The sequence below is a fragment of the Dendronephthya gigantea genome, unplaced genomic scaffold (genome assembly GCF_004324835.1).
Source record: "Dendronephthya gigantea isolate DGI-Jeju-01 unplaced genomic scaffold, DenGig_1.0 000037F, whole genome shotgun sequence".
In the NCBI taxonomy this organism is placed as follows: domain Eukaryota; kingdom Metazoa; phylum Cnidaria; class Anthozoa; order Malacalcyonacea; family Nephtheidae; genus Dendronephthya; species Dendronephthya gigantea.
Genome location: NW_021163047.1, coordinates 941,816 through 955,609, shown reverse-complemented (window position 1 = coordinate 955,609; position 13,794 = coordinate 941,816). Strand labels below are relative to the sequence as shown.

At 37.7% G+C, this 13,794-nt stretch overlaps 1 protein-coding gene across 1 annotated transcript; it reads left to right on the top strand.

Annotated features, from left to right (window-relative positions):
- The first annotated feature begins 742 nt into the window (after window positions 1-742).
- LOC114526101 (ER membrane protein complex subunit 10-like) lies at window positions 743-13,793 on the top strand. Its single transcript, XM_028547602.1, has 7 exons — window positions 743-830; window positions 2,654-2,708; window positions 9,693-9,717; window positions 10,715-10,808; window positions 11,343-11,447; window positions 13,519-13,576; window positions 13,720-13,793. The coding sequence occupies exons 1-7, from the start codon at window positions 744-746 to the stop codon at window positions 13,791-13,793; spliced, it is 498 nt and encodes a 165-aa protein (XP_028403403.1). The 5' UTR covers window position 743.
- Window position 13,794: the final 1 nt, after the last annotated feature.

Sequence of the window (13,794 nt, the reverse complement as noted above, 5' to 3'; positions counted from 1 at the left end):
AAGTACCAGTGTGAATTGTGTCAGTTTTTGCAGGCAGAACATATATAGGTTTAAAAAATGTTTGAAAATTTTTTTAACGGTAGGGATGCTGAGAATTGCCTGTTTCATACTGCTATAAGAGTATGTTATTTTCTTTCATGTAGTTCATAAAGTTCACTGATAAACCTTTTTCTTTGCAAGGTAAAACTCGTGTTGTGGCAGTTGTGCGTATTTTCGTATTCACGTTGGTGGGAACGTTTGAAAACGCTTACTTAAAGAATCTTGGATTGTTTGTGAGATGCAAGAAGTAATGAATGCAGGATCTTCAATGGTTAGCACCAGGCAGGCGTTTAGGATATTTCGGGCTAATTGCCCGATGAAGATCACGAGAAGAGATGTACCTAAATAGAAGTGATAATCGAACACCAAGGGGGGGGGGGGGGCTTGTGGAACTATGTACGTTCTGCCCTGTGGATTTCTTTTGCAGGAGATTGCATTTTAAAAAAAAAATCCGCCGGGGAGATCTGAATAGATGATAAAGATGAATAAGCACTCTCAATTATATATCGCGCTAGCAGACCAAAGATGCTTCGCCTATTTATCCACCGTTTCTGTTTTCTATTTCTATACACGGATTCTACATGTACGTGTTCACACGAAGGAACCAGACGAGTGTCACGCATTCCTAAATTCCACCGGTACCAGTCTCAGTTTATGTGAGCCTTGTTTACATTGTACTAGATGAAGTATTGCATTATTTCAAAATGGACGGCAACTCTGCTTTGGTTGTTCTAGCAAGAAATTTCCTTTGTTTCCTTGTTTTTGTTGGTTCATTTGTCTCCTGCAAAACAGTAAGTTGTGCAAATTGATGTTACCCTAGTTTTTAAGATTTTCAATAGAAATTATGGCCACATTTCTTAGGTAAAACGGTGTATTTGGAAACGATTTCATATTACTAAAACTTTGATCTAAAATATCCGACCGTATGTACTTCGCAAATTCATTGCGAATGGCGCACCAAGCAGACTCCAGATCATATGATGCTACGGACGCCACTGTGCCAGTGGAGTCGTATGCTGCTGCAAGTATATGTACGATGCCTAACTCGCATTTTATTGATGTTTGGACTATAAAGAAATTCTCAGAGTCCTCAAAACCGTCATGAAGAATAGAAGATTGTCACTGAAGATTGTTCTTGTCTTTGCGAATGCGCTTTAGAGAGCTATACAATATGTCTCCCCACATTTTAATATGAGCTGGGGATGTTTCGACTTTGGGCTGTTCTGACAGACTGGTAGTATTAGGAAAATGTGTTTTGTATAGAATAAGAATTACAATTTTACAATTTTGTCAACTTCCAAAATGCTAGGTTTAATCACTCGTAGAGTGTGTTATGTTACACATTACCCTAACTCAAGTTTATGGAGGTTCTGTGTTTGCTATTTTTAGAAAAATATGAAGAAATATGCCTTATTTTTTTCATTCACAGTCCTTGTTGCAATATTGTTTGTTTTGTAGTTAATTGCACTTATGGTAACCTGGACTTGAAACTTTACTGTCATTAAGTTACTAGTGGGCCAATGTCAACCCCCTCCCCAAAATTAAGTCAAGATTACACATAGCAATTAAGAAATATATTTCTATGCAGCTGAATCCACCCTAGTAGCAATCTTTATTAAGCAGAGTGATTTCATCTCAGAGTAGTTTTGTCTGGAGAGAAATTGATATAACATTAATACATCATGAGGGTAAACTTGCATGATTGAATGAAACCAGCCTGGACCAGACACACCAATTGCAAGCTTTCGAAAAGCTGTTATTGAAGAGCTGTTATCACATTACATTTTGTCCACCAAACTTTGAATTGTTCATGAAATTGTACAATCTTCAACATTGCAAACAATATTGGAAAGGTTGAAATAGCATGAAAAATCATGTATACACCAAGGTACTCCATATACAGTAGCATAATTTACATCATTTAAAGTAATACTATTATGAAATTAACTTTGCCATCATTAGTAATGAAAATGGTCAGTAAATGACAAAATGCATTCTCTGGGTATACTTCTTTATGCCTGTTAATTAGCAAAAACAAAATCATTGGACTTCTTACCTGCACCGGAGGTTGATCAAAGTATATATAACTCAATTAATTAAAATTACTGTGTTCGATTAGTGAATGCCAACATTGTTTCAAAACATATTAGATATGGCATTTCTAATGAATAAAATCTATAGATGAAATACCTATGATATAACAAGTGTGAACGAAGTTAAAAATCTAGGTTACTGCTATTGCATGTGTTCTTAAGATGTAAAATGTTTGGTGGTTAAATGTTAAAGAATAAAAAATATATACCATACCTATGGAAAGTTGGCAAATTAGTGTCACTGGTGAAGATGTGTTAATTACATAATTTTTGCAAATCAGTTCTCAGGGCTTTTCATACATAAAACAAATTTATTTGCATGCCAAAATTTTTCAAACCGCGTATATAGGCATATCTTGCAATCAAATAATTTTTCCAATTTAATTCTAATTGGGACTGTTTGCACCAGTGTTTGATAAATAATCCCCAGTTTTAAATTTAGTTCAGTGAAGAATGATCCACATATGAGAGAGATTTGATGTTTATGTAGAATGTTGATTTATTTTATTTTCCTTGTTTAGAGTGATGTTGGCAGAGAAGGTTTAACATTGGTTGTGGAACATGCTGTAGGAACTGGTAAAAAATGACTAGCTTTCTATTAGTTGCATTCATCATAACTTTAAACAGTTTCATCTTATACATGTCAACACATGTAGTGTGATATAATATAATGTATATGACAGATAGTTATGGGCCATTAGCAGAATCCAATTTAGTTAATTTATAAAGAAATAGTAAAAATTGTTGTGGCACAGGTATACCAGTTTATAAATGATCATCAACCTGGGATGCTCTGACCGCTTGCTTCTGCATAGGCAAAGAATTGTCCAATTAGTTATATATTTTAATATGTTCAAAAACCTCAAGAGGTGATTAAGCTTGTTATGACTCACAGTACCAGAGGTATTTCATTTTCATTTCAAGTTACTGCAAATGATCTTTCAAAAAAAAAAAAAATAGCTCAGTGGGTCCTGTTAGTACTACATGCTGTCTACTGCAAACTAAATCTATGTAACTGCGTGTGCATTAATGCAAATTATCATATTGAGTACTAAGAACGTTGGCTGGAGCAAACCTTCGAAGAAAAATCACTTACGTAAATCGTTTGCTCGATCAGCCTTTCGATACAGTCGATGTTTCGATTCTAGAAAGACAACGAGACGAACTAGATAAATTGCGAGAAAGGTTAAACGAAGCACACGATAATTACTATTCAAATCTAGAATCGTTGCAAGAAATCACCGAAGCGTACCGATGGCTAGATATACGTGATCGCGAACATTTTCTATCTCGAACACGAGTTAACGAAAGAATAAAGGCCGTAGAAGAGAGAAGTACACAGAGAAGTTCACAGTCAAGCACGTTATCGCGTTTGTCGGGAAAATCAACATCATCAGTTCGATCAAGAAGAGCAAAAGCCGCCGCGAAAGCAGCTTCATTGCTAGTTGAAATGGACTTTATTGATAAAGAAGCAGAATATAAAAAACAAAAAACATTAAAGGAAATCGCTAAAGCCAAAGCAGAAGAAGAAGCTCTTAAGAAATTTGAAGAAGAATGTGAAAAACGGGACATATCTCGCACTAATGAAATGCAAGCTTTCGATCAATATCGTGGGCAAGGAAAAAGCATAACAACCCAAAAAACCATCCCCCACAAGAACAGCGTAGATTCGAGGTACTGGGAACAAGAGTGCATACTCATAAGCAAGATTTGATTGGTGATGAAGCTACATCGGACGACGAAGATATTCCTGATGTTTCTGACTACTCGTGGCTAGCTATGCCTAATGAAAATATTCTTCAGTCAGCCATGCCTGATGAAGCAATTCCTCGGCATGTTCCAGCGACGTTCGAATTGAATGCAAACGCTCAAGAATTCGTTTCTACATATACTGTTCCTCCAGTCTTAAAGGGCGAAGAACGTCAAGTCATTCCTGAGAAAGAAACAAATGTTTATGAATCACAATCTAATGATGTGAAACCAGATCAACCTGATAGTGTTGGACCTTTATTAGTTGAATTGGCTAAGCAACAAGTATTGAATTCCTTACCTAAACAACAACCACCAATGTTTTCTGGTAATTATTTTGATTATCCTTATTTCATTAATTCCTTCGAATCCCTCATTGAAAGCAAAGTCGAGGATCCGAAGCAAAGACTTTATTATTTGAATCAGTTCACAAGTGGGGAAGCAAGAGAAGTTATCAAAGGCTTAGTCACATTGAACTCTCCAGAAGCCTACACGAAAGCACGAACTGTTCTGAAAGAAAGATTTGGTCATCCATATCGCGTTGCTTATGCCTACAAAGAAAGGTTATTGAATTGGGCTACCATAAAGGACTCAGGAGATGGTGTTGGTCTATTGAAATTTTCAGATTTTCTTGTACAAGCGGAAGAAGCTATGAAGACACTTAAACACATGGAAGTGTTAAATAGCGAAGATGTCATAAAGAAGATTTGCTCAAAATTACCAAATTTCGCAATTGCAAGATGGTGCCGTCGAGCGAATGAAATCTTAACTGAAAAAGACGCAGTCAAATTCCACGATTTCGTAGAATTTGTGAAAGACGAAGCAACTTTTGCTACAAATCCTGTGTTTTCTCCTTATGCCATTAAAGAAGAAAAGAGAGGTGATAGGAAGAACGAAGGTAAAGAGCAAGACATTCGTAAATGGAAAAGGAATGAACAGTCCAGTAATTTTTCAACCATCGTCAATCCCCTATCGCTTACTGACAAAGAAAGAAGTCCACCTGATGTGCACAAGTGTACTTTGTGTGCAAAGAATCATGTTTTGGAGAATTGTCAGAAGTTTCAAGAAATGAAGTTAAGTGAAAGAATGGATTTCATTCGGAAGAAAGAATTGTGTTTCGGATGCCTTCGTGTTGGTCATGTGTCTAGAAGATGTCTCACTAGAAAGAAGTGTGATGTTTGCCAACTAAAACATCCTACATTGTTACATGATGCAACGAAGAGTGGCAACAAGAAAGAGTGCTCAACGCAAACTTCCTCAGAATTGCCCAATAAGGACCCCAAATCCACTGGTTCTACAATTAACAACTGTGTAAGCGTACGAAATGCTGTGAAATCCAATCAAGATAACAACGAAAGCAGAATCAGTTCAATGATTGTACCAGTTTGGTTGCATCACAAGAAAGATCCCCATCATCAAATAATGGTATACGCTTTATTAGATCCTGCTAGTAATGGGACATTCATTAAAAGTGATACTTCAAAGAAACTCGGACTTAATGGTATAGATGTTCATCTAAACTTAAACACAATGCATGGAACGGAAATGATAGCAACAAAGAAGATAGCTGGGCTTATCATAGAAGACCTAGGAAAAACCACCCAAATCGAGTTACCGAAATCCGTTTACTGTAGAGATGATATTCCATCAAAAGAGACGAGATACGAATCGACCTGAAATGGCTGAAAGATGGCAGCATTTAGAAAGGCTAACAACACAATTACCACGTTATCAAGAAAACGTGGACATTGGTCTACTGATTGGATCAAATTGTCCAAAGGCGATCAAGCCACAGGAAGTCATACCAGGAAACGAGAACGATCCTTATGCAATTAAAACTCTTCTTGGTTGGGGGTTTATCGGTCCTGTTTCGAAGTTGAATGAAAACGACTTAGACTTTGAAAGTTATCAAATGTCATGTAATCGCATTGTGACCAGGGAGATTGCCTCAGAGAAACAACTAAACATTGTTTTCGCTCCAGAAAATCGTGTAAAAGAAATTATCGACCCATCAACGATCAACAAGATGTTCGAACTCGATTTCAACGAGAATATTAACATTTCGCCAACGTATTCCTCAATTGATGACCAGAATTTCCTGCGAAAGGTTTCTGATGGAATCCACCTTAGAGAAGATGGACATTATGAGATCCCACTGCCGTTCAAGAATGATGATATCAAATTACCAAACAACCGAAATTTAGCTGTGTTTCGCCTACAACAATTGAAGTCAAGATTCAAGAATGATACTACGTACAAAGAAGATTACGTCACATTCATGAAAGAAATGATAAAGAAAGGATATGCAGAGCAAGTTCCATCGAATGAAGAAACAACAGAACCAGGAAAATGTTGGTACATCCCACACCACGGGGTTTACCATCCCAAGAAACCTAAGAAGATACGAGTTGTATTTGACTGTTCCTCTCAATACAAAGGAGAATCGCTCAACCAGTATCTACTCCAAGGTCCAGATTTAACGAATAAACTGATTGGAGTATTAACAAGATTTCGCCAAGAAAGTGTTGCTTTCACAACTGATATAGAAGCTATGTTTTATCAAGTAAAGGTCTCGAAAGAGTATCGCGATTTCCTCCGTTTTCTTTGGTGGCCTGGAGACAACCCAGACACAAATCAAGAACCTCAAACGTATCGGATGACAGTGCATCTGTTTGGGGCAGCCTCGTCTCCAGGATGCTCGAACTATGCCCTTAAACGAACTGCTGACGACAATGAACAAGAAATTGGAAAGGATGCAGCGGAATTCTTGAGAAGAAACTTCTACGTCGATGACGGGCTGAAGTCAGTCGCCTCCGTGTCCGAAGCAGTTAACCTGGTGAAGCAAGCCAAAGAGATGTGCAGTCGAGGTGGGTTCAATCTGTGCAAATTCATCAGTAACAAAAGAGAAATTCTTCAGCAAATTCCCGAGTCAGACCGTGCGGATGCAGTGAAGAATCTTGACTTAGCTGTATTACCAATTGAAAGAACACTGGGCGTGCAATGGTGCATAGAAACTGACAACTTTGAATTCAGAATTATTTTACAAGATCGTCCGTTAACAAGAAGAGGAATCTTGGCGACTGTCTGTTCAGTTTACGACCCACTGGGATTCGTGGCACCGATAATTCTTCTTGGAAAAAGAATACTTCAAGATCTCTGTCGTGATCAAATTGATTGGGACGACGATATTCCAGAAGATTTAAAGATAAAATGGATAAAGTGGAGAAACGAGCTGTCCTGCCTTAAAGAATTATCAATTCCTAGATGTTTTAAGCCGATTGATTTTGGAGAAGTTAAGTCTGCCGAACTCCACAACTTTTCTGATGCAAGCAACGTTGGTTATGGTCAATGTTCGTATATTCGCCTTCAGAACGCCGAAGGGAAAATTCATTGTTCGCTAGTTATGGGAAAGGCAAGAGTCTGCCCACTAAAGAGCATATCCATACCTCGTTTGGAATTAACAGCTGCATTGGTTTCTGTAAAGGTCAACGAAACGATGAAGAATGAGCTTGAATATGATATACAAAGCGAAACGTTTTGGACGGATAGTCAAATAGCTCTTGGCTACATTGGTAATGACTCCAAAAGATTCCACGTATTTGTCGCTAATCGCATTTCACAAATCCGTAGTAAGACTACTAAAGGACAGTGGAAATATGTAGAGTCAAGTTCTAACCCAGCAGATGACGGATCCAGAGGAATGACAGCCTCGCAATTATTGAAGAACCCAAGATGGATTACAGGACCCAAGTTTCTGTGGCAACCTGAGGATCAGTGGCTTGAACATACAACGGTTGAAGACATTTCATTAGAAGATCCTGAAGTTAAACAATCTTGTTTCTCCCTAAATGTCAATAGAACGTGGTGCCTTGCACAGGCAATTGAAGTTTTCTCGAGTTGGCAACGTGCAAGATCAGCCGTCGCAGTTTGTCTTACCTACAGGGAAAAGCTGTTGAAGAAAGCCAAGTCAGGCCAATCAACGAGCAAAGAAACTATATCTGATAATTGTCAACCAAAGCTTACAGTTGAAACCCTACGCAAGGCGGACATAGAAATCTACAAGTCAGTTCAAATGATGCATTTTCAAGAAGATATCAAGACGTTGACGATCAGGAAAGAAAGGGATGAAAGGTTTGAGATGCCATCTAAACATTCCGTGAAAAAGACAAGTCAGTTGTATCGTCTTAATCCATTTTGTGATTCTCATGGTGTTTTGCGAGTTGGAGGTCGGATCAAGCATGCTGATATTCCCAACAACGTCAAATTTCCAATCATTCTACCTCGAAAAACTCACGTGACGGAATTGGTAATTCGCTATTATCATGAAAGAGTTGCTCATCAAGGACGTGGTCTAACGTTGAATGAGATACGAAGCAATGGTATCTGGATCATTGGAGGATCATCTGCAGTGGCCTACATGATAAGTAAATGTGTGACATGTCGAAAATTAAGAGGAGCTGCTCAAGAGCAATTGATGGCTGACCTACCAACAGATAGATTTGAACAAGCTGCACCATTCACATATGCCGCTGTTGACTATTGTGGACCTTGGTATATTAAAGATCGTCGTAAAGAGCTGAAAAGATACGTCGCATTGTTCACATGTATGGCTTCTCGAGCAGTACACCTTGAAGTCTCGAATACGATGGACACAGACTCATTTATTCAAGCATTAAGACGTTTCATATGTAGACGAGGTCCCGTTCGTCAACTAAGAAGTGACCGAGGCTCAAATTTTATTGGTGCCCAACGAGAACTACAAGAAGCGTTAAAGGTGATGGATGATAAGAAAATCGGTGCTGAACTGTTGAAGTCAAATTGTGATTGGGTCGAATTTAGAATGAATGTTCCAAAGGCAAGTCATTTTGGTGGGGTTTGGGAGCGCCAAATTAGAACTGTCAGGAATGTCCTAAATGCCCTAATGCGAAGGAACAGCACTTGCTTAGATGATGAATCTTTTCGCACACTGATATGTGAAGTTGAATGTGTTGTGAACTCCAGACCTTTAACTGTCAACACTTTGAACGATCCTGATTCCCTTTCTCCCCTTACGCCGAACCACCTACTGACTATGAAGACGCAAGTTGTTTTACCACCGCCAGGAGTTTTCCAGAACAAAGAATTATATTCAAAGAAGAGATGGAGAAGAATTCAGCATTTTATGAACGAATTTTGGGCAAGATGGAGAAAGGAGTTTCTTCATTCATTACAAAAAAGAACAAAGTGGAACAAGCCTCGCAGAAATCTTAAGATTGGAGACATAGTCCTACTGACAGATGAAAGTGAGATTCGTAATAATTGGAAGCTCGGAAAGATTATCACTACTTATCCTGATGAAACTGGTTTGGTCAGAAGTGTTGAACTTGTTGTTGGTGATACAAGCTTGGATGATAAAGGAAAAAGGCTTAGAGTCCCTTCAATGTTAAAGAGACCAATTCATAAACTTGTGCTTTTGGTAGCCAATGACTAACTTAGAAGAAATCAAAGGATTTCTGTGGGGGGAGTGTAACTGCGTGTGCATTAATGCAAATTATCGTGTTGAGTGCCTAATATATTCATAACGCCTACTGTAAAGCATATAAAAGAGACAACCAATAATCTTAAGACAGACTCTGTAACATACTCGTAAGGGAACTTAAGTAAAGTGAAGTAAGTTAAGCAAAATAATTAAAGTGCCAAGAATCTTACGAGAACTTAATAAAGCGAAGTCAAACAAGTGTATCGTCAAGATTTATTTTTAAACATTCATGGCGCATTACGGTGAACAAGCATCGGCCGCCACAATCTATATATTTCTTTTCTTTATTGCAGGTCCCAAGTTGAACTTTCAGGAAAGGTATATATTCTTAACATTTTTGCTGAGTAATTTGCATGTGAATTGAGTGGGATATGACTCTAATCAACGTTTCAACATCAGATCACCTGTTACATACAGTAGCGCAATGTGAAACAAACAAAAGCTAAAACTGTTTATATGTTTTTCGCTTTTTTTTCGATCACTTACTTCAGACATGCTTGAAAAACTCTTGACCTGACTGCATAAATTTATAAAATACAAAAGATGTAGTGGTAGATAGTAAAAGATAGTAAAACATATTGTGGGGTTGTAGAGGTCGTTCTCACACAGTCCTAGTACCGACTATCCGGAACGATTTTAAAAAAGTTCAAAGCGTAAATAGCCTGTCAATAACAGCGAGGACTTCTAGAAGTGGAACGGACTGTAGTTACTGTAACTACGACAGTCGTAAAGACCAGCTGGGTCTTGTCACTCGACACGATATAATTAGGGATGGATTGTGCATCCTTTATTACTGAAAAATATCCATATCATTTGAACCATCACTTTCAAGATGAAGTCGAACACAAATAAACCGTAATCAAACATTGCCGTTTTCACACTAGAGACGCATAATGCATCTTCTCTGGTTATTCGTCTTCAGTATAAAGACGGACAAACAGACGCATAATACGTCCAGACGATTAATGTTCAGTTTTTCGTCTCAGAGACGCATAACCAACGATAGTTCGTCTAGACGGATAATGCCTCTGCCCGTGTAAAGACGGCACATAGACGAATAATTCTGGAAAATGAGACAGTGATAAAATAAACCAGAAATTTTAATATAATCTATTCGCGCGTGTTTCCATCGACGTATTCGTCTCATTAGTTGTCCCGTCTTTACACTACATAAAAAAATATCAGACGCTATCAGACGCATTATGCGTCTCTTGCGTGAAAACGGCCATCGTGTGGTTTAATTATTTCCTTATAATTCTTGTCACTACATTCTGTAATGTATTCTCTAAATATTCGCATCAATTTTTTCTTTTAGAGGAGAAATTATAATCAAAAGCCTGAAGGGGATCTCCGGATCTTACAATGACTATAACATCTTATCATCAGAGGAGTTTAAAAATTCAATCAAGGTTCGAACATTTATATTAATTTAACCTTGTCATCAATCTGCACATTAGTTTACACAATCATCTTATCACGCTGGGAATATCGGGGAATATCTTAAGATAAGAAAACCCAAATGGTTTGTCCGCTATACCTGGTGATTCATTTACGAAAGATGGTCAAACACTGTTTTATGTTGAAGAAAAATATATAGTGAAAAACCTTTGGCCATTTTTAGCGAAAAATTTGAAATCATGTTCACACTTTATTTACATAAAATCTCTCTGTGGAACATACCCTTAAAAACTGAAGAATCGGGAAATAAATTGTATCTATCAACTTTTATCAAAGCTTTGCATGAGTTTAAGATTGTGTAATGTGCTAAAGATTGCTTTAGTGCCTTTAAATATACAGCATGTCATTTTAAAGTTAGACTTTTTAGACGAAAAAGGCTTAAGAATTTATTATTGTGTTTTACTAATCGACGCCAGTATCACATCACATTATACTCTTCGTTTTTTACACCCAGTGATAATACAAACTTTTCTAATGTTTTCCAGGATGCTTCATATCAAGGCAATTTTTATCACATCCGAATTGCAGTGGAACCATTAGAAACTGAAGAATCTGGAAATAAATTGTATATATCAACTTTTATCAAAGCTGTAAGTTTAATAATGTTTTAAAGATTGCATTAAGAGTCTTAATTTCGTGTGGAATGATGTACACACTTCAAATTCAAGCCATGAACAGTTGATGGAAAAATGAGTCAACTATAGTATCGGTCCTCCGGCAGGAATCGAACCTATACGCTTTTGCGATGCCGGTGCAATGCTCTTGCCACTGTCTTGCCACTTGTGTGTATACGTCCATCGACTGTTCCTGGCTTAAATTTGAAGTGTGTATAATTCCACTCGAAATTAAGACCCTTTAAACCTTTAGAATTTACCTACATCGAGTGAAGTGCCAAAAATCAAAACCGATTTACCCTCACCTATTGAAGGGGGTGTATTTTTGTTTTCACAAATGTTAGAGTTTATTTTATCGCTATGACTTATTACAAGTTTCTCGCCATGCTACATCTACACGTCATCACGACACGCGCCCCCTATTTTTAATCATATATAATTAAAATTATTAACAACTAACTAATCATACTATTAATGTCACCCCTTCATTTTAATTCAAGGATACATTCAGTTCAATCACTTAATTTCCTCTTACTCTTACTCTTACTCTTACACATGCTGAATGTATCGACTGCAGCTTATCTTCCAGGTCTAAACTCTTCAACATTTCAATTCTACTTCAAAGTTTTCTTCGAGTTTTTAACATCACTGCGTAAGTCTATATAAAGAAATTGAACTTTTTTTCACGCACAAATTGTCGATCAATCTTTTGACCCATGCCAAAATTTACACTGCTTTAGACAGATCGAATTTTTGCAACAAGTGATGGATGAAATCGAATTCTTTTGGAATTATGGTAACTTTCTTATCTCTCATCGTTCGACTTTCTGACTTAGATTTCTGCTGGGTTTTGGACAGTGGGGACGCATTTCCACTCGATTTGTGCCTGTCGTTGATCTTTTTCACCCGATTCGATAGGAAATTACCTGCAGCTACCCTGTCCGTTTGCAGGCAAACCGCAACGGTTGAATCGCTCCACGCAAAAAACACTTACCTGACTAATAAACCTTTCTACCATTGTCAATGAGGTTACAGACGATATGACAGCTCACCAATTTTAACCTTTGAGTGAATGAATCTCGTTTTGCTAGTGTTGATTTTGACATTCAGAAACCGTTGGGACATAAACTGCAGCATGCACTATACAGCCCCGTTTACACTACACTCAATTTATTGGCACGGCACGGCTAAAATAGGTACCCGTGCTCAATTTTAATAGTGTTCAGGCTACCAAAACAAAGGATGAAATGGGCACGGGTACTCATTTTAGCTGTGCCGTGCCGATAAATCGAGTGTAGTGTAAACGGGGCTTAAATCTCAGAATGCTCGCATCGGCAAATCGATGAATTTGGACCTCCTTAGTTACAATTCTGTCTCGATGGAAACTTCTTGAAAGGTCAAATAGGTTGGTAATCCATCTATAACCACTGCTACCTCTGATTTCTTAAATCCTTGGGCAAGTCAGCATCCCATCCATGCTTGCGATCGCAGATATCACGGGTGATCACTTTCGCTATTAGTGGATACACTGGCTAAACCCAAAGGATCGTACATTCCCACCATTGTTTGAAGAATTGTGCGTTTGTTCATCTCAACTTTATGTTTGGTAACGATATGGACAATGTGCCATTTTTCCTGTCCCATTCTAACCCCAACAGTTTTGTCTCTGTAGGTCTACTCCGGAAATTTTTTGGCATAAGTTGGCTCCCCATCTCTCTCGTTGTCGTCCTCTATCTCTACCACATTATAATGTCATTTATGCGACACGAAACATCCCTCACTAAGAACCTGTTTAACTTGTTTCTTGAGTACCCCAGTCTCTTCTACCGTCGCTCCAATATTTATGTCGTCCGCGTCAGTTCCTTTGTCTAACTCGTCAACATATCTTGGGTACTTCTGAAGATGAACGTTTAAGGTTCCACCAAGTAGAAGTATTTACGTCGGAGGCATATATGTAGGCGTTTATATATTATAAACCATGCAGTCTTTAAAGTTTGTCTTCCAAACCACTTTACCGTCTCTTATATTCTCGTTTGACTATTTTTAGTGTTCATTGCTGAAGTCGAATTTCTCGGATATAATTAAATTAAATGTTGACCATACAGGTTTGTGAATATTGCGATCAATTTTCATATTTATTCTGTGAGAATCGTAGAAACTTTTATTTTTTACGTTTACAAAACTTATGAGTCTACAATCGAAAACCGATATGATAATTATTCCAACTGTTATATTTTAAATGTTTCAGGTCAAATTTTTGCCGTCAGCTTGTCAACAACGACTGCTGACTGTAGTGGAATTAACGATGAAGAGGTACAGTAAA